The 18,969-nt window shown below is 37.4% G+C and overlaps 1 protein-coding gene across 1 annotated transcript in view; it reads left to right on the top strand.

Annotated features, from left to right (window-relative positions):
- Positions 1–1,112: 1,112 nt before the first annotated feature.
- CLEC12A (C-type lectin domain family 12 member A) overlaps positions 1,113–18,969 on the top strand; it is a 58,082-nt gene continuing 40,225 nt past the window's right edge. Inside the window, exons 1-4 of the mRNA XM_075553353.1 lie at positions 1,113–1,203; positions 9,219–9,407; positions 10,567–10,718; positions 16,226–16,335. Of these exons, the coding sequence (XP_075409468.1) occupies positions 1,113–1,203; positions 9,219–9,407; positions 10,567–10,718; positions 16,226–16,335 (542 nt within the window). The remainder of the gene's footprint in view (positions 1,204–9,218; positions 9,408–10,566; positions 10,719–16,225; positions 16,336–18,969) is intronic.

Below are 18,969 nucleotides of genomic sequence, written 5' to 3'. Positions count from 1 at the left end.
CTCTAAAGGGATGATGGATTAACACAATGACTGATACAATTGGTTCCAGCATAGCAACAATCACGAGGCTATCAAAGGACGGGGCATCGTTTTGTTTTCTTATAAATAGGGTCAGTATGAGTTGGAACCAACTCTAGAGAACAAAACAACAAGAGCAATGCAAAAACAACAGCTACAGCAGCAACTGCACACACGTGCCCATGAAGAGGCTTCAAAAAGTTCATGGAAAAATAAATTAAGAATATAGGGTGTTCAGCCGAACACTTAGTACTTTGCCTGAGAACGCAGAGTCCAGCTGATGAAGTGCACATCTGCATGAGCTGATGGACTCCCCCACTCCCACCCCCACATTTGCAGTTTAGCTGAGAGCTGGCTTTAGTCAGTCCATAGAGACGGCAAGTCTATTCTCAGTTTTCCTGGAAGTAAACCTGTCTAGGTCTCGGATATGAACTTTGGGCATCAGTGTACCCATTCCCTGATGTGGCTCCTGAGTTCCAACCCCCTTTGGATATTTCTTACTGACAGAAACTAGATATTTCCTGGTTGCTCTTGACAGGGTGTGAAAGTGAGACTTGCTATTTCCCCTTTCTGGATGCGCTCTCTCTTCATTCTGAGCTGCCTGCATACGGCAACCCTTCTCCGTAGGAAGGTTAGCCAGGATCCATATGAAATATCTGTGCCGGCTCACTGCTGTATACTTCAGACTGTGTCCTCTCTGTAATCTCTATCTTTAGAGTTTATATTCCATGACCACATTGGAGGACACTAATAATATTGCCCAAACCTAATTTCAAAAGCGAGTTTTCTGTGACTGATAGTGTTCTTAGCAAGGGTGATGCATGAAAAATGAAAAAGGGAAGCAGTGGGAGGAAGCCAGTTGTTCTCATTTGGAACACATCACAAATTGTCTGCTTTTGTGTGAGGGTGCAGGAGGGCTGTAGCTTCTTTTCAGGTATGTGGTTTAGCACAATGATTTTTGAAATGGAAATTTAAACATCTAGATTTAACATTTACAATTGTTCAATCTGACATTTATCTATCCCTCTATTTATCTATCTAACTATATATCTATTTATTTATTACAGAGTGGAGATTACCTGGCATACCCATCCATGTCTGAAGAAGTGACTTATGCAGATATTAAGTTTCAATACTCCAGTAAGGCAGAAAATATTCAAGAGTTGGGCAACTTGGGGAACAAAGGTAAGGTTTGCTCTATGGGATAATGCAGTAGAAGAGGTAGCATCCATTAAAGTAGTGAATTGACAGGATACTGGTATTCTTTCATCTTGATGTGCTCATTTAAATTTCGTTCTGTTCATATATAAAATTTTTAAAGTGCTCATACAAATGATTATGAATTCTCTCTATAAAGCTTTAATCAATGTTTCAGACAACAAAGATACATGCAATATTTCCATTTTTTAAAATATTGGTGAAAAATTGAAAGAGGAGATAAGAATGACAAAATAATTCTCAAGTTTTACTTAAGATTTTTCCTTCACAATGTGTAACATATCTGAGAGTCTAACTTTAGTAAGAACAGATATACCACCTTGTGAATTGCTAGACCTTAGATTCATTTATAATCACCATTCTAAATCTTGACGAAAAAAGAATCATTCCGTGTGAACTTCCTTTTTATTTTCTAAATAAATATTTTGTTTTCTAACAATAAGATTATAAGGATTTGAAATATTTTCTATATTTATATCCTTACTTTAAAAAAAGCATATCTGGATAGTTTTACTGTCAATTTAGTGTTAGCAAGTATAAAAGATTTGCCAATGTAACATCTGGAGACATATAATTTATTCCAAATCTCAAATCAGAAATTATTTTAAAACATGGAAATCTTGAAGCCATGTTTTTTCTTCCTCAATTTAGTTTAATTTCCCAATTTCTCAGATTAGATTCTAATTCATGTAGTAAAAAGTATATATCAACTCTAATCTATTACTTTCTTGCACACCCCACTTCTGTACTTTGTTTTTTCCCTAAACTCTCAAACTTACTACCATCGAGTCGATGCTGACTCATAGCAAACCCCATGTGGGTTTCCAAGACTGTAATTGTTTATGAGTAGAAAGCCTAGTTTTTCTCCCCAGAAGCCATTGGTGGTTTTGAACTGCTGGCCATGAGGATCTCAGCTCGATTTATAACCACTATACCCACTCCAGCTCCTACTGATTAAATCCTACTACCCTCCCCCTCCCTCCACCCCAGACAGCTAAGAACCATTAGTGAATAAAATACATGATCTAAACTCAAGAGAATTCTCTCCTGATGGCCTTGCCTCCTACTTCATTCTGCAGATGTTGTACAGTGGGGTTTAACTTATAAAGACACTATGTAGTACAGAAAAGAAAAAAAGCAGAACAAAACACAAAAACAAATGTCTGATTCTGTGCCATTCTCATACACCTCTCTCATTCAAAATCACCTTCTTTTTATGCTAACCTTCTACCAAATATGATGTCCTTCTCCCAGGACCAGTCCCTCTTGAGACCATATCCAGAATATTTGAACTATGTCTCACGTTGCTGACTTCTAAGCAGCATTCTGGCTACACTTATTCCAAGACACATGTGTTTGTTCTTCTGGCTTATGCAACTCAATGTCATTGAGTGAATTTGGACGCATCGAGATAATACAGCACCGAGAAGAACTTCCTCTGTTGCTTTCTGAGATTGTAGCTCTTTGTGGGTGAAGAAAATCTCACTGTTTCTTCCACAGAACTGCCGAGCTTGTGGTTAGCAGCCCAATGTGTAACCCATTCATGGCACTACCAAAATTGTTCTTCTGGCAGCAATTTCTTTGACAACACTGTAATTCAAATGTATCAGTTCTTTATCTGACTTCCATATGTATTGCCCAAATTTCATCTGTATATAAGGACATTGAGAATACCGGGGCTTAGGTCTAGGACATCTTAGTTTAAAGTGATATAGTTGCTTTTGAACTCCTTAAAGAGGTTTTAGCCAATATAATTGGCCAATGCAATGCATAACTTAGTCTCTTGACTCCTGCCCCCTGGGCATTAATTGTGCATCCAAGTAAAATAAGATTCTTGATAACTTCAATTTTTTTTCGATCATGATGTTACATATTGACATAGTTGAGAGCATTTTTATTTCTACTACATTCAGGTGTAATCCACACTGAAGACTGTGTTCTTGATCTTCATTAGTAAGTCCTCTCAGCTTTCAGCAACCAAAGTTGTTTCATCTGCATATCACAGGTTATTAATGAGTCTTCCTTAATCTTGATACTGCATTCTTTTTATAATATGCTGTCTGAGTTATTTGTTTAACATATAGTTTGAATAAGTATGGTGCAATGATACAACCCTGATGTTTAGCCTTCCTGGTTTTAAATGATGAACTATTTTCTGTGCTGTTCAAATGACTGCCTCTTAACCAAAGGACAATTCCGCATGAGCACAATTAAGTGTTCTGGAAATCCCGCTCTTTGTAGTGTTTCATATAATCCATTATGATCCAAACAGTCAAATGCATTTGCATTTGCACAGAAATAAACAGCTTTCTTGAATTCTCTGCTTTAAGCACACATCTATTTCACAGTAATAATATCCCCTCTTCCACTTTCTCTTCTGAATTTCTAGTAGTGCCTTGTCAACGACTGCTGAAACCATTTTTAAAATTACTTTCAGGAAACTTTCGCTTACTTAGGATAGAAATGGCATTGTTTGGTAATTTCCACATCTTTTGGGTCACTTTGTTATGGGATGAGCAAAAGCATTGCTCTCTTGCCAACAGTGGGCCAGGGGCCTCTCTTCTAAAGCTCTTGAATAGAGCAGTGAGCAATTCCAGGATTGCATCTGTTCATTGAAACATGCAATTTACATTGCATCAATTTCTTGAACCTAGTCTTGCACTGATACATCCAATGTAACCTGGATTTCTTGCATCAATACCACTCATTCTTGATCATATGCTATCCTCTGAAATGCTTAAACTGACAAATTCTGTTTGAATTAGGGACTCTATTGTTTTCATCTTCTTTTGATAGTTCTGCGTCATTCAACATCTTGTTTATAGATTCATTTAGCATTGCAACTCAAGGCTTAATTTTTTCCCTCAGTTTTTCAGCTTGAGAAATGCCAAAAGTATTTATTTTCTTTCACAATTAAAATCTAACTTCTCTCAGAGCAGGGACGTGTGTGTTTTACTTCCTGTTATATTGCAAGTACTCAGAATTGTCTAGTGTATAGAATTCTGTAATAGACAAGTTTTGAATAATTTAATTCATAGATAAATGAGAAAATAATTCAAAGGAAAGATAGCATATGAAATAATTGTTTTAACTTTACAAAAAGTCTCAAAAATACTTCTTTCACTAGTAATTTCCAAAGCAGAAACACATTTTCACATATTATTATTGATCCCTCTGTTTTTCACAATATTATCATTCCACTAGGTAAGTTGAAGGGCATAAAAGGTTATGAATTAAAATTATGCTCTCCTGAAATTATATTTCCTTGTAATATATAGTTTTTACATATATATAATGACATTATCTAATTACATGAGTTAATAATAATTCATTCATAATATATGATTCTTATTTTTAATATGGTACATATATATTAGGGCTTCATTATTTGATAAATATTTGTTGCTTAAAAAGAGAGAGAGAGAGGGTGTGGGGGGCAAAAAAAAGAAATAAAAGATTAAAAAGAGAGAGAAAGGAGTGAGTTAATATTGAATTGTGTTTTCCAGAAAATGTTATGTGCCACTGAGTTAATTCCGATCCATGGAAACCTTATGCACAACTGAATGAAACACTGCCCAGCCCTGACCATTCTCACAATTGTACCTATGCTGGAGCCCATTGCTGCAGTCATGGTTTCAATCCATCTCCCTGAGTACATTACACTCCTTTGATGCGCCTCCACTTTACCAAACACGATGACTTCCCAGGGACTGATCTCTCCTGACAAGACGAAAGTATGTAAGGTGAAGCCTTGCCATCTTTGCCTCTAAGGAGCCCTCTGGCCATACTTCTTCCAAAAGAGATGGGCACTTTCATATACATCGATTCTTCTTCAGTCTTCTTTATTCCATGTCCAATTTTCACATGCATCTGAGGCAATGGAAAGTGCTATAGCGTGGATCAGGCGCACCTTAGTCCTCAATGTAACGTACATTCTTTTCAATATTCTAAGGAGGTCTTGTGAGGCAGATCTTTTACTCTCTTGACTGCTGTTTCAGTGAGCATAGGTTGTGGCTGCAAGCAGGACAAACTCCATGACAACTTCAAACTTTTCTCAATTTATCATTCCATTACCGATTAGCCTAATTGTGAAGATTTTGGTCTTCTTTACATTGAGTTGTAATTATGTGTTCTAAATCCTACCCCTTATGCCTGCGGTTACAACTCCATTTGAGAATGTAATATCATTGTCGTGTTAGTGAGACAGGATTAGTGTAGGGTATATTTAGAGTTCAAAACTGAAAAAATATGTCAAGGGCCAATATGGACAAGCAAGAAAGCAGATCAGCAAAGCAAGAAAGCAAAACCACATGAAAATCACCCAGGAGTAGAATCTCAAAGAGCCAAAGACTTTTTCTCCAAAGCCATCAAAGAGGGAAGGTCTTCTCTTCGCCTAGCACCAGGCCCCTGCATTTGGACTTTCAGCCGCCTAACTTTGAGAAAATAAAGTTCTGCGTGTTAAAGTCCTCCACTTCTTGTATTTCTGTAGCAAATAGCACTAGACAGGAAGGACAGAGAACTAATGCAAAATCTCATGAAGGAACGACATAGAGAATGGCCTAACGAAGAAGAGGGCTGATGAACACACCCAGAAACCTTACAAAGACACGGTCCACTGTGAATCTCCTGCTGCCAGTCCTCAGGATCTTCTTAGGAACGCATGCACAAACAGTGAACATCGTTTTCTTTGTCACCAGGTTGGATTTCTCTCTCTCTCTCACTGCTGTTGAGTTAATTCCTACTAACAATGGTCCTATAGGACAGACTACAGTGGCCCCTGTGGGTTTTCAGGACTGTAAGTCTTTACAGGAATAAAAAGAGAGAATCAGCGGTTTTGAACTGCTAACTTTGCAGTAAGCCAATTCATAGCCATGACTCCCCTGGAAATCCTAAGCAAAAATTTTAAAAGACAAGGAATCCATATTTATCTCTCTGTTAGCTGACAGTGATTAGGTTTCCCAAAGTTATATAAGTAAGGAGCCTTGTATTCAGGTTGGCATTCTCCCACTCTCTTTTATAAATCCCGCTTTTGCCGATGTGTTTCTTGAAACAGCCTACCATTTTTTGATGCTTTACCCATGATCTGTTTTTGCAATCATTTTATTAGGGGCTCATACAACTCTTATCACAACCCATACATACATTAATTGCATAAAGCACATTTGTACATTCATTGCCCTCATCATTCTCAAAACATTTGCTCTCCACCTAAGCCCCTGGTATCAGATCTTCATTTCCCCCACTCCCTTCCTGCTCCCCCCTCCCTCATGAATCCTTGATAATTTATAAATTATCATTTTGTTATATCTCACACTGTCCAATATCTTCCTTCACCCACTTTTCTGTTGTCCATCCCCCAGGGAGAAGGTCACATGTAGATCTTTGTAATCAGTTCCCCCTCTTCACCCACCCTTCCTCCACCCTCCCTGCATCGCCACCCACAACCGTGGTCCTAAATGGATCATCCACCCTGGATTCCCTGTGTTTCCAGTTCCTATCTGTACCAGTGTACATCCCCTGGTCTAGCCAGATTTGTAAGGTAGAATTAGGATCATGATAGTGGGGGTGGTGGGGAAGAAGCATTTAGGAACTAGAGGGAAGTTGTATGTTTCATCATTGCTACACTGCACCCTGACTGGCTCATCTCCTCCCTGCCACCCTTCTGTAAGGGGATGTCCAATTGCCTTCAGATGGGCTCTGGGTCTCCACTCTGCACTCCTCCTCATTCACAATTATGTGATTTTTTTTTTGCTCTGATGATGCCTGATACCTGAACCTTTTGACGCCTCGTGGTCACGCAGGCTGGTGTGCTTCTTCTATGTGGGCTTTGTTACTTGTAAGCTAGATGGCAGCTGTTTACCTTTAAGCCTTTAAGACCCCAGATGCTAAAGCTTTTGATAGCCGGGCACTACCAGCTTTCTTCACCACATTTGCTTATGCACCCACTTTTTCTTTAGTGATTGTGTCAGGAAGGTGAGCATCATGGAATGCCAGTTTCATAGAACAAAGTATTCCTGAATTGGGGGAATACTTGAGTGGAGGCCCAATGTCCATCTGCTACCTTAATACTAAACCTATACATATAGGCACATAGATCTAGTTCCCCATACTCATTGTGATTGTTTATTGTGCCAGCCTGGCCGATAAACACAAGTAGGATTAACTTAAGGGCAGAAGGATAAATGGCTCCGTGAGCCTTACCTTGCTTGTTCTGTGCCTCAATTTAAAGGGGTACACTACCTGTGGGATGCCTAGCCTGTGGACTGTGTCGCTGTAAGTTGAGGTCCCTTTAAGCCCACATGATTGGAATGTTCATCTCTGGAGCTAGGGACCGACAGTTGATGACAGTTGGGGACCTGCCTTGTTGTTTGCTGCCTGGATATATATAGCCCAACTCTCTCTACAGAAGGGGACTGGCAATTGGCGGCTCTCAAGCCTTAAAGGACTGCTAGTGTCTCACTGCTTTATAATTTAACTGTTAATTTCTTGTATTATCTATCTGTATATAATTTAACGGTTCATTTCTTGTATTATATATCTCTTTATAAATATATTTATATATAATTACTAGCAATCTGGTTTGTCTCTCTAGAGAACCCTGTCCAACACACTCATATATAAATATATTTATATATGTACATGCCTTTATTTAGACCCCTCTCTATGCCCTTTGCCCCCTAGATCTTTCCTCTATTTCATTTTACTTTCCCCTGTCCCACTATTATGTTCAGTCTTCATTTGGGTTTCAGTAATTCCTCTCGGTTACATTACCCTTGGTCATTCACTACCAGATCTCCATCACCCTCCTCACCACTGATTTAGGTCACTTACACCACTGTCCCTGAGTTTGTTAACACCACTTCCTTTCCCCCCACCTCCCCCCTCCTATATCTCTCCGGAACTGTTGGTCCCATTATTTTCGCCTTCAGATTGTTCATCCAGCCTATTTTATTTAGACATATCTGCTGAGATAATAACATGCACAAAACAAGACAGAGCAAAACAAAGCAAAAAAATAAAACAAAACAACAGCAACAACACCAACAAGCAATGACAAAAAAAACAAAAACAAAACAAACTCCACAACAACAAGAAAGAAGTTAGTTCAAGGACTGTTTGTTGGCCTTTAGGAATGTTTTCCAGTCAAATCTGATGGAGCTCCAAGCCCTAGCCCCAAAGTCTATTTTTTATATTCCCTGGGGACTTCCTTGCTCTGTTTCCCTTGCTGTTCTGTTGCACGCCCTTAGTGTGTTGCCTCGGTGTGGTGAGATTAGATTGGGTGGAATTCCCACACTGTCTCCAGTGTTGTCCCCTGTAGGGCTGTGGGTCAGTGAGGGATGTCGTGTCTCATAGTGGGGCTGGCCACATGGTCTGCTCTGTGGATTGGCTGCTCTGAGCGGGAAACTCGTTAACAGCCTACCTTTTTTTTTTTCTTCATCTCTTGTGAGACCTAATTTTCATGCATATGACATAGCTAACAATTTTTACTTATTCTTGACTTATTCACCAAAAGATTTTTTAAACCTCCCTTTATTTTTAATAAAATTGCATTGCTTTATAAGAAAAGTATGTTAAAAGACAAAACTAAATAAATCAGTTCCATTCAGCTATATGCTATTTCCAGACCTTTTAATGAATTTTGTTCTCCATAGCACCCTCTGCTCCATTCTGTGTACGGCATCAAATGAAATTGGCCCTGACTCTTCTAAGCCTTCTCCTGGTGATTGGATTTGGAACCTTAGGAAGCATTTGTATGTATTACCCCTTCCTGGTACTTAGATTAATTTTATAATCATAATATCATTTTTGATTTAACATTTTGGCCTTGTTATAGATGCTATACCCCAAAAGGACACTTATGTATAGAATAACTTCTTTCCTAACTCTTTAGTCTTCACTTTTTATTTATGCCAAAAGAAGGTGAGTATATTATGACATGAAAATATTTTATTAACTTCCCCCACCTAATTTTTGAATTGAAGTCTGCAGAACTTTGAAAATAGAAATGGAAAGATGGAACAGCCTCCAAAATCAAGCAGAAGAACTTCAGCGAAATGTTTCTCTACAACAGATGAGCAGCAACAACATGTCCAAGGAGCTCATGATCATCTCTACCTTGCTGCAAAACATCATCACTGAATTATGCCATGAACACGTAAAGAAGCAAGAAGGTAGTTTTGTATTCCTCTCTGAATTTTTAGGCCATGAAATAAACCATACAGTCATTTGCAAACCATTTCATTAATAGTGATAACCACTATTCTTTAGTTGAATGCGGAAATTAAATATTAAGTTTTAAAAGGTTCACAGAAAAATTATGTTATGTTTTAATTACAATTTTCTCTGCAACTTTTGAAGTTCCCTCATATGATTGACAGAGGACTCAAAGATATTTGGAGTTGGCAGTTGGAAGATAAACAGAAAGAGAGATAATAACTCTGCCCCAAAGTATCAAGGGGTGATTTACTCAGTAAAATGTTAGACATTAGGAATGAGACCGATCCTATTATTTTCACAGGATGCAATTTCTTCAATCTTACATTTACTACTATTAATCTGGGGCTCTGAGATGAATAGAAAATAGTCTTAAGAGGATATTAATATATCATTGACTCATAGCTTTATTCAATGGCTGCTGAGAAATATACTCGAGAGTGGAGAAAAGTTAGGGATGACATTCATAATTGTGAAAATTGGCCTTATGAGCTGCCTGAGCTCCTGAGAAGTGTCTGAAATATCCAGCAACTCAGATATGACCTATTGAGATATACCTATTATAGGAGAAGGCAGCACTGATATAAGTATATACTATTTTTCTCCCCATATAGAAATGCTTCCTGTGATTAGGGAGAGAAAAATTAAACAATCATTGTGAAAGATTTCTAAACTACCAAGATACACTAGACAGGAATCCAGATGTGTAACTTGAATTATGTTGTTCTAGTTATATAGTACACTCATAGGTAACCAGTTGCTATCATGTAAATTTGACTCATGTTTACCAAATGTGGATCAGGATATAAATATGCACCCCAGGACTTTCAGAGGCTACTTGTTGAAAAGTAGATCAGTAGACCTTTTCCACAAGGGGATTCTAAGTGAAGCTGAATTTCCAATCTTTCTACAAGAAGCCAAGAAATTTCAATGTTTACTTCATCTAGTAATTCCTTAATAGAAGATAGGGATCTAAAACACAGGATTAATTTATTTACTTTTGATATAAAAATACAAAATACAAGTACATTTTGTCCATTAATTACAGATAAGTGGAATAATAAGAATTATTTGGAATAACAATAGAGATGAAATGAAACTATGTTGTTCTTCCAGAGCACAAATGTAAACCTTGTCCGAAGACATGGAAGTGGCACGAGGACACCTGTTATGGTTTATTTGATGCTATGGAAACATGGGAAAACAGTGAAATAAAATGTTCTTCTCACAATGCAAGCCTGTTGAAGATTAAGTCCAAAAGTGTTTTGGTAAGACCACACAGCTCTCTCCCCCTTAGAACATGATGGGATAATTTCAGGGAGAGCTTTGTTAACCCAATATGATAATTTCTCATTTTTAATTGGTGTGAAGTGACCTGTCTTTGGATGTTACACTCAAATAAGACATATGATTCTTTAGGATCTTAGCGTTTATGGAGTTGTAGGTTCTTTTGAGTAGGAGCAGATACAGGACGCCCAATGTGAACATTCCCAAACTGAAAGTCTGGAATCAAACTCACACCATGACTTCTGAACATTTATCTGCCTATTACTGCTAAGGGTTATTAATTTCAGAAAATCTGTACTGAAGGGGATCCATTTTTTCCTTTCCCCATTTATTTATTTATTTGTTTTTAATTAAGAGAAAAAACCCAGGCATCCTATAGCATGACAGTTTGAATAAAATATCTATTGCTGCCATATGCCATTGAATTGTCTCTGGTTCGTGATAGCAGTATGTATAACGGAATAAAATGGGACATGGTTGGGTCCCACCTATATGATTGTTGGTATGTTTGAGTCTGTTCTCTTGGCTACAGTGTCAATTTATCTCATTAAGGTATTTATCTTTGGATATTTTCCAACCCCTTACCTTATCGAACATGATCAATCTTAGGAGAAATAAAACCAGAATATTCTTTAGAAGCTAGGATGTCTTAATACTAACATAAATTTGCTAGTTGCACATGGTTGTGGCATGTATTTGCTCTGCTTCCCAAGTTTTGCCTTAGTAAATGAGCATTATCAGAAATTTCTGTCCTGTGTCTAACCTTCATTGTGACTTAAGTAGTGTTCAGTCACTGCAATTTCTAATCAGTATAAGTAAAAATTCTATGTATGTTAGTCCAGTAAGCTTTCCTAGGTCTATACAGTTTTCTTTTCTCACTAATATTTTAAATTCTATACTATTGGCTAGATTAACAATAGTATTAATAGAACTACCAAATATCCCCTGAAGGTTACCTATTTTTTTAAATCATTTTATTGTGGGTTCTTACAGCTCTTATAACAGTGGTCAGTTTAAGATATGAGAACATTAATAATTTATAATTTATCTAGGGGCCATGATGGTGGGAGGAGGGGCAGGGAGGAAAAGAAGAGGAGCTGATACCAAGGGCTCAAATAGAAAGTATATGTTTAGAAAATGATGATGGTAACATATGTACAAATATGCTTGATAAAATTGATACATCTGTTTATTTCTAAAGAATCTGATAATGCTGCTTTTAGCAGACCAGAAAGATATTTAAAATTTAGATATGTGAGTGGATTTTGATCTTACATCTAATCATTAGCCCTAATATAAGAAAAATATTTCTTATATGGCTCTGCTCAGTACTTTCATTTATGAAGCAATCACTGAAGATGTGGGTACAGATTGTGATGAAAACATCAGATGGTCCCAGGCTACAAGGAAAAATATAGCACAGGTAAAGCTTCTCTGAAAACAAGCAGCCATCAGAGCAAATTTGAGCCAAGTCCATATGGAAAGAGCACATTAGTGCATGTGATCCAAGGATTTTAAATAATAAAATCCAAAACCAGAGGAGAGAATTGTACTAGAGTTTAAATTTTGAGCACCTGGTTTTCAGAAAGCTAAGGATGGCAGTGAAAAGCTAAAAATTATTTATAGAGTCCCACAGGATTAAGTGTTCACTGGGTTTTCTCAGACTATTGATCAAGATGTAAATGGACTTGTCCTAAGAGAAAGTACAATGGAAAGCAGTTAGGCTAAAATTCAATATCTTACTCTTTATTTTTCTTTTTGAACCATTTATAACTTTCTCTAGTTTTTATTACTTTAGCTTTCTTTCAGACTGAGGCTTTCCTTTGTTTTATTTTATTGTTATTGTTGGAGATCTTTTGGGGGGTATGACTTTCTTGATTTGAAATATAGGATAGGTAAACCTGTAGAAACAGTAACTAGATTAATCGTCCCTTAGGATCATAACAAGGAAGGCCGTGGAGAAATGAAGAGCTAATAATAAAATTACAAGAATAAAGAATCTAATATTAACTCTAGTGATGATTACATAACTATTTTAATATCTTTAAACCATTGAATTATTTGGTTGTGAATTATATGTCAATAAAATTGTTACTAAAAAAACAAACTAGGATAGCAATCTTTGAATCATTTACTTTGGATGTCTAATCAGGAAAGACCAATTGCTAGAAAAGATCAAAAAAATATGTATGTATGTATGTATATAGAGTTAAGATGGAACAGAAATGTCAAATGTAAAGAATATATATATATATAAAATGATTAGGGCAAAGAATGTATGGATGTGCTTTATACAATTGATGTATGTATATGTATGGATTGTGATAAGAGTTGTATGAGCCCCTAATAAAATGTAAAAAATAAAAAAAGATTTATATCCATGGGGGAAAAAATAATATATATATATATTGCAATGGACCCTGAAACTCAGGGAAAAAAGTGACTCTTTGGTAACTTTTACTGTTTACTTCAAGGTTTTCTTTTGTCTGAATACTTCATATTTTTCTTGTTATTCTATGATCTGTCAGAAAACAAATATAACTTACTTAAGTGCATGTATATTTTCCTGAGTTTCTGTTTCCCTGCTATAAGTCACTTGATCAGTCTTTATAAAAATATGAATGAGAAAGTAATCTATCATCTCTGCTCTCATATTCATTCTCAAATCACACATACTCAGTTCTTTATTTTAAAATAAGAAAAGATTAGAATTAGAAAACATTGTTATTCAACTACAAATTTCTGAAATTATTCTGAACTTTATTCTTGTAGTCACTCTCATCTGACTTTGCCGCGTTTTTCTCCCATTCTTTTTATATAGTTTTAAGCCATGTTAGTAATTAACTACCTCTTTTGCCATAGACTAAAAGTTTACTACTCAAATATTTTAATCTTCAACTAGAGAGTCTTTGATTGTCTCTAATTTAACATTAAGAAGCCCTGGTCGCACAAAGGTTATGCACTTGATTGCTACTATAAAGGATAATGGTTCAAACTCGCCACACTTTGCAATCTTCCTCTGTAAAACTGAATGCCTAGCAATACTTATAGAGATCTTATTTTCTGTCCTATGGGGCCATTATGAATCAAAATAGACTCAACAGTATACCACGACAGTAACATATAGTTCTGAATGCAATGCTAAATCTTTTCTTAATTTGAGATAGTGTTTGATGTTATTAAAATTCAAGGGAAGTGCCCTGGGTAGGATAGACATCTTGAGTATATTGAGTCTTCTGATCCATGAGCATGGGGGATTCCTCCATTTTTGGTTTTCTGTAATAGGGTCGTGTAGTTTTCCTTGTATAGGTCTTTTGTTGTTTTGGTTAGATATATCCCTAGATATTTCAGTTTGTTCTTGGCTATTGTGAATGGCACTGTCCTCTTGATCTCATCTTCCATGGTCTTGTCCAATGTCTATATCTAGAGGAAACCAGTTGACTTCTGTTTGTTAATCTTGTAACCGGCCACCCTTCGTATTCTATCACTGTCAGTACTCTGGTTGTGGAGCTTTAGGGATTTTCAATGTACAGAATCATGTAATCTGCAAATAACGATAATTTAACCTCCCCCTCTCCTAGTTGGATACCTTTGATGTCCTTCCGTTGTTTTCTATTATTAGTTAGGACCTCCAGTACTATACTGAATAGAAATAGGGACAGGGGACATCCTTGTCTAGTCCCCTTTTTCAGTAATTGATTTTGTATTTTCTCCATTGATTGTGATGTTAGCTGTCGGTGTTTCATAGATAGCTTGTATTAACTTGAGGAACGGCCCTTCCATTCCTATCCTCCTGAGCCTGTTAATTAGGAATGGGTGCTGGATGTTGTCAAATGCTTTTTTTTGCCTCCAAAGATATTGTCATATGGTCCTTTTACTTTTTCCTATCGATGTGGTGCATAATATTGATGGATTTGGGGATGTTAAACCACCCCTGCATCCCTTGGATGAATCCTACCTGATCCTGATGGATGAGCTGTCAAAGGGATCAGGTATCAGGCATCAAAGAACAAAAAATCATATCATTGTGAGTGAGGGGAGTGCAGATTGGGGACTCAAGACCCATATGTGGGCAACTTTACATCCCCTTACAGAAAGGTTGCAGGGAGGAGAAGAGCCAGTCAGGGTGCAGTGTAGCAATGATGAAACATACAACTTTCCTCTAGTTCCTAAATGCTTCCTCCCGCCACTATCATGTTCCCAATTCTTCCTTACAAATCTGGCTAGACCAAAGGATGCACACTGGTACAGATAGGAACTGGAAACACAGGGAATGCAGGATGATGATCCCTTCAGGACATGTGGTGAGAATGGTGATACCGGGAGGGTGAAGGGAAGGTGGGGTGGACAGGGGGAACCTATTACAAGGATCTACATATAACCTTCTCCCTGGGAGTTGTACAACAGAAAAGTGGGTGAAGGGAGATGTTGGGTAGTGTAAGATATGACAAAATAATAATTTATAAGTTATCAAGGGTTCATGAGGGAGGAGGGAGCACGGAGGGAGGGGAAGAATAAGAATCTGAAACCAAGGGCTCAAGTAGAGAGCAAATGTTTTGATAATGATGAGGGTAGCAAATGTACAAATGTGCTTGACACAATGTATGTATGTATGGATTGTAATAAGCATAGTATGAGCCCCAATAAAATGATTAAAAAAAAGAACATGGACACTAACTTTTTTATAATGTCTAAGTAGCTAGATTTTAAGTTTTAATATAATTATTCAAAAATGTGAATTCCATGAATTTTAATTGTAAAACTGTTTTGATCTATATATTGATTAAATTGTTGCTGTTGTTAGGTGCTCAATTTTTTTTTAAATCTAGAGAAAAATTTATAATACAGAACAGTGAGAAGTAAAACAAAAATAATATTCAATAATATATGCTGCCTTAATTTCTTGGGGGAGGGCGTGTAGTAAAAGGTGACTTAAATGGTTTGACTGCAAGCCCAAAATCCACTAGCCAAACAGTGCTACGTATCAACGTTCCTAAGTGGGCCTGCATAGTAGGTTTCATTTCACTGCCAATCTGTAGAATTATTCCAACATGAGGATTATGTCCTCTCACAGGAACTAAGAGTCACTTCACACTTTTGATACTAAAGAGACTGCTTCCCCTGACTCCACCCTATTCACTCTTTTCAATGTGCAATCCCTTCGTGGCCTGAATGATGTATGATATCATTTTTTTCCAGAGCTGTCAGAATTCGTAATGAAGAATCTGCTGCCATTGGTGTCCAGTGTGAGGAGTCTTGTGTTTGCATTTCGCAGTAACCTTAGGGACCCCTCTTCCATTCATAAGTAGAGACAGTGTTCAAAACAAGCCATTTCCATTCATTTTGTTGCTGTTGAAAAGTAGTAGTGCATTGTATAAAAATATTGCCTTAAAATAGTAATATGTAATCCCGTTTGTTATGAAATAAGGTACATTTCCCTACATTATAGTGTTTCAAAATTTAAAGAAACCATCTCTATTTCTCGTAGGAATTTATAAAATCCATGAAATTAAAAACACAGTTTTGGTTGGGATTACTTCCACAAGAGGATCAAAACATATACATAGATTTAGATGAGGAAATTTTCTCCAGGGATTGGTAAGTCTCATTACTGTTACATTTTTATGTTTGGTTTTGAGTAGAGGTAATTTTTTTCTGGATCATTTTAGATTCCAATTAAAATGAGTATTAATTGAAATTGCTTTCTTAAAGAGTGATTTTCTAGCAGAATTTTCTATACTAAATTTTTTTGACAAATACTGCATATAGTAAGCACATATGGAGAACTTTGTTGAATAATATTTTTGTCATATAAAAATAAAAGGACGGGTGTGGGGCATTAAAAAATAAAAATAAAAGGACAACAAAGTTCATTAGATTCTTTTAAAAAATATTTTATTAGGGGCTCATACAACTCATCACAATCCAGACATATACATACATCAATTGTATAAAGCACATCTGTACATTCTTTGCCCTAATCATTTTCAAAGCATTTGCTCTCCACTTAAGCCCTTTGCATCAGGTCCTCTTTTTTCCCCCTCCTTCCCTGCTCCCCCCTCCCTCATGAGGCCTTGATAACTGATAGATTATTATTTTGTCATATCTTGCCCTATCCGGCGTCTCCCTTCACCCCTTTTCTGTTGTCTGTCCCCCAGGGAGGAGGTCACATGTCGATCCTTGTAATCGGTTCCCCCTTTCCAACCCATTCACCCTCTACTTTCCCAGTATCGCCCCTCACCCCCTGGTTCTGAAGGTATCATCCACCCTGGATTCCCTGTGCCTCCAGCCCTCTTATGTACCAGTGTACAGCCTCTGCCCTATCCAGCCCTGCAAGGTAGAATTCGGATGATGGTAGTTGGGGGGAGGAAGCATCCAGGATCTGGGGGAAAGCTGTATTCCTCATCGGTACTACATCGCACCCTAATTGACTCATCTCCTCCCCTAGAACCCTCTGTGAGGGGATCTCCAGTGGCTAACAAAAGGGCTTTGGGTCTCCACTCTGCACTTCCCCCTTCATTCACTATGGTAAGATTTGGTTTTTTTTTATGATGATGATGATGCCTTATACCTGATCCCTTTGGTACCTCATGATCACACAGGCTGGTGTGCTTCTTCTATGTGGGCTTTGTTGATTCTGAGCTAGATGGCCACTTGTTCACCTTCAAGCCTTTAAGACCCCAGACACTATCTCTTTTGATAGCCGGGCACCATCAGCTTTCTTCGCCACATTTGCTTATGCACCCGTGTTTCCTCGGCGATCATATCATGGAGGTGTGCAGCCAATGATATGATTTTTTTGTTCTTTCATGCCTGATAACTGATCCTTTCGGGACCACGTGATCACACAGACTGGTGTGTTCTTCCATGTGGGCTTTGTTGCTTCTGAGCTAGATGGCCACTTGTTTATCTTTAAGCCTTTTACACCCCAGATACTATCTCTTTTGATAGCCAAGCACAATCAGCTTTCTTCACCACATTTACTTGTTCACCTGCTTTGGCTTCAGCAGTTGTGTTGGGAGGGTGAGCATCATAGAATGCCAGTTTAATAGAAGAAAGTATTCATGCGTTGAGGGAGTGCTTGTGTAGAGGCCCAAGGTCCTTCCGCCACCTTAATACTAAACCTATAAATATTGACACATAGATCTATTTCCCCATCCTAATATATATATTTGCATGTATATGTCTTTGTCTAGACCACCTGAGTTACAGCTATGCCTCTTCTTTACATAACCTTACCCTTGATCATTCCCTACCAGACCTGCCACTCCCCCCTCACCACCAATTTGGATCCCATGTTGTTCCCTTGTCCCTGGGTTTGTTAACACCACTTCGTTACCCCTCACCACAAAAGTTATGCTAAAACCAAAGTGAAATATTCATTATTCTTTAACATCATGACTTAATTAGTCATGAATTGTATGAAATGTACATGAAAACTGTATAAACAATTCTAGATATAAATACAATATAATGTGGCAAATGCTTCTTCAGTAAGAATATATGGAATAACCTAAAACCTATATTAGCTTTGAAATTTGTATTATAACTGACATTAAAAATAGGCATTTTAAGTAAAGAATGTAGAAGCAATCTAGAAATGCATTTCGAATAAAGAGAACAATATGAATTCATCATGGCATGCTGCATCATGGGGTGAACAAAATATTATGTTGTACTTACTGAGAAATATGATCATGAAAATTTACTAGTGATGTTTTATACTGTACTTGTTGGTCTTTTAATGGGATACACTGTGAATGCTTTCCATAAAAACGGTACTAAGGTTTCATAATGTTTGATAGTCCCTGACATTGAGGAGGAAGGTGGGTACAAACTGCTTCAACATGCTGAATTGGGTTGGAAGCCCAAGTGTTAAAACCTGTTTATTAGTTGAGCATCAACTAGGAGGGAACTCCAGGGCATTTTAGTGGGTGCCCTGAATCCAACAACTGATTCTTTCAAAGAGCACACACACACACTGTTCATTTGCATATAATTCACACATCATACCATTCAGTAGTACAAGCACATCAAGAAGTGTGGTGCGATGATCACCAAAATCAATTTTAGAACATTTTCTTCTTTCTCGCTATTAGCACTTCATCTCCCCACAACCCCGTGCCTCGCCCCGCCACCGCCACCGCCACAGAACCATTAATCCAGTTACTGTCTCTCTTGATTTATCTATCCTGGATTTCATACACAGAAAAACATTTTTAATGCTAACAT

This window comes from Tenrec ecaudatus, chromosome 6 (genome assembly GCF_050624435.1).
Source record: "Tenrec ecaudatus isolate mTenEca1 chromosome 6, mTenEca1.hap1, whole genome shotgun sequence".
In the NCBI taxonomy this organism is placed as follows: domain Eukaryota; kingdom Metazoa; phylum Chordata; class Mammalia; order Afrosoricida; family Tenrecidae; genus Tenrec; species Tenrec ecaudatus.
Note: the sequence above shows the minus strand (reverse complement) of the source record. Positions and strands in the feature narration are given on the sequence as shown.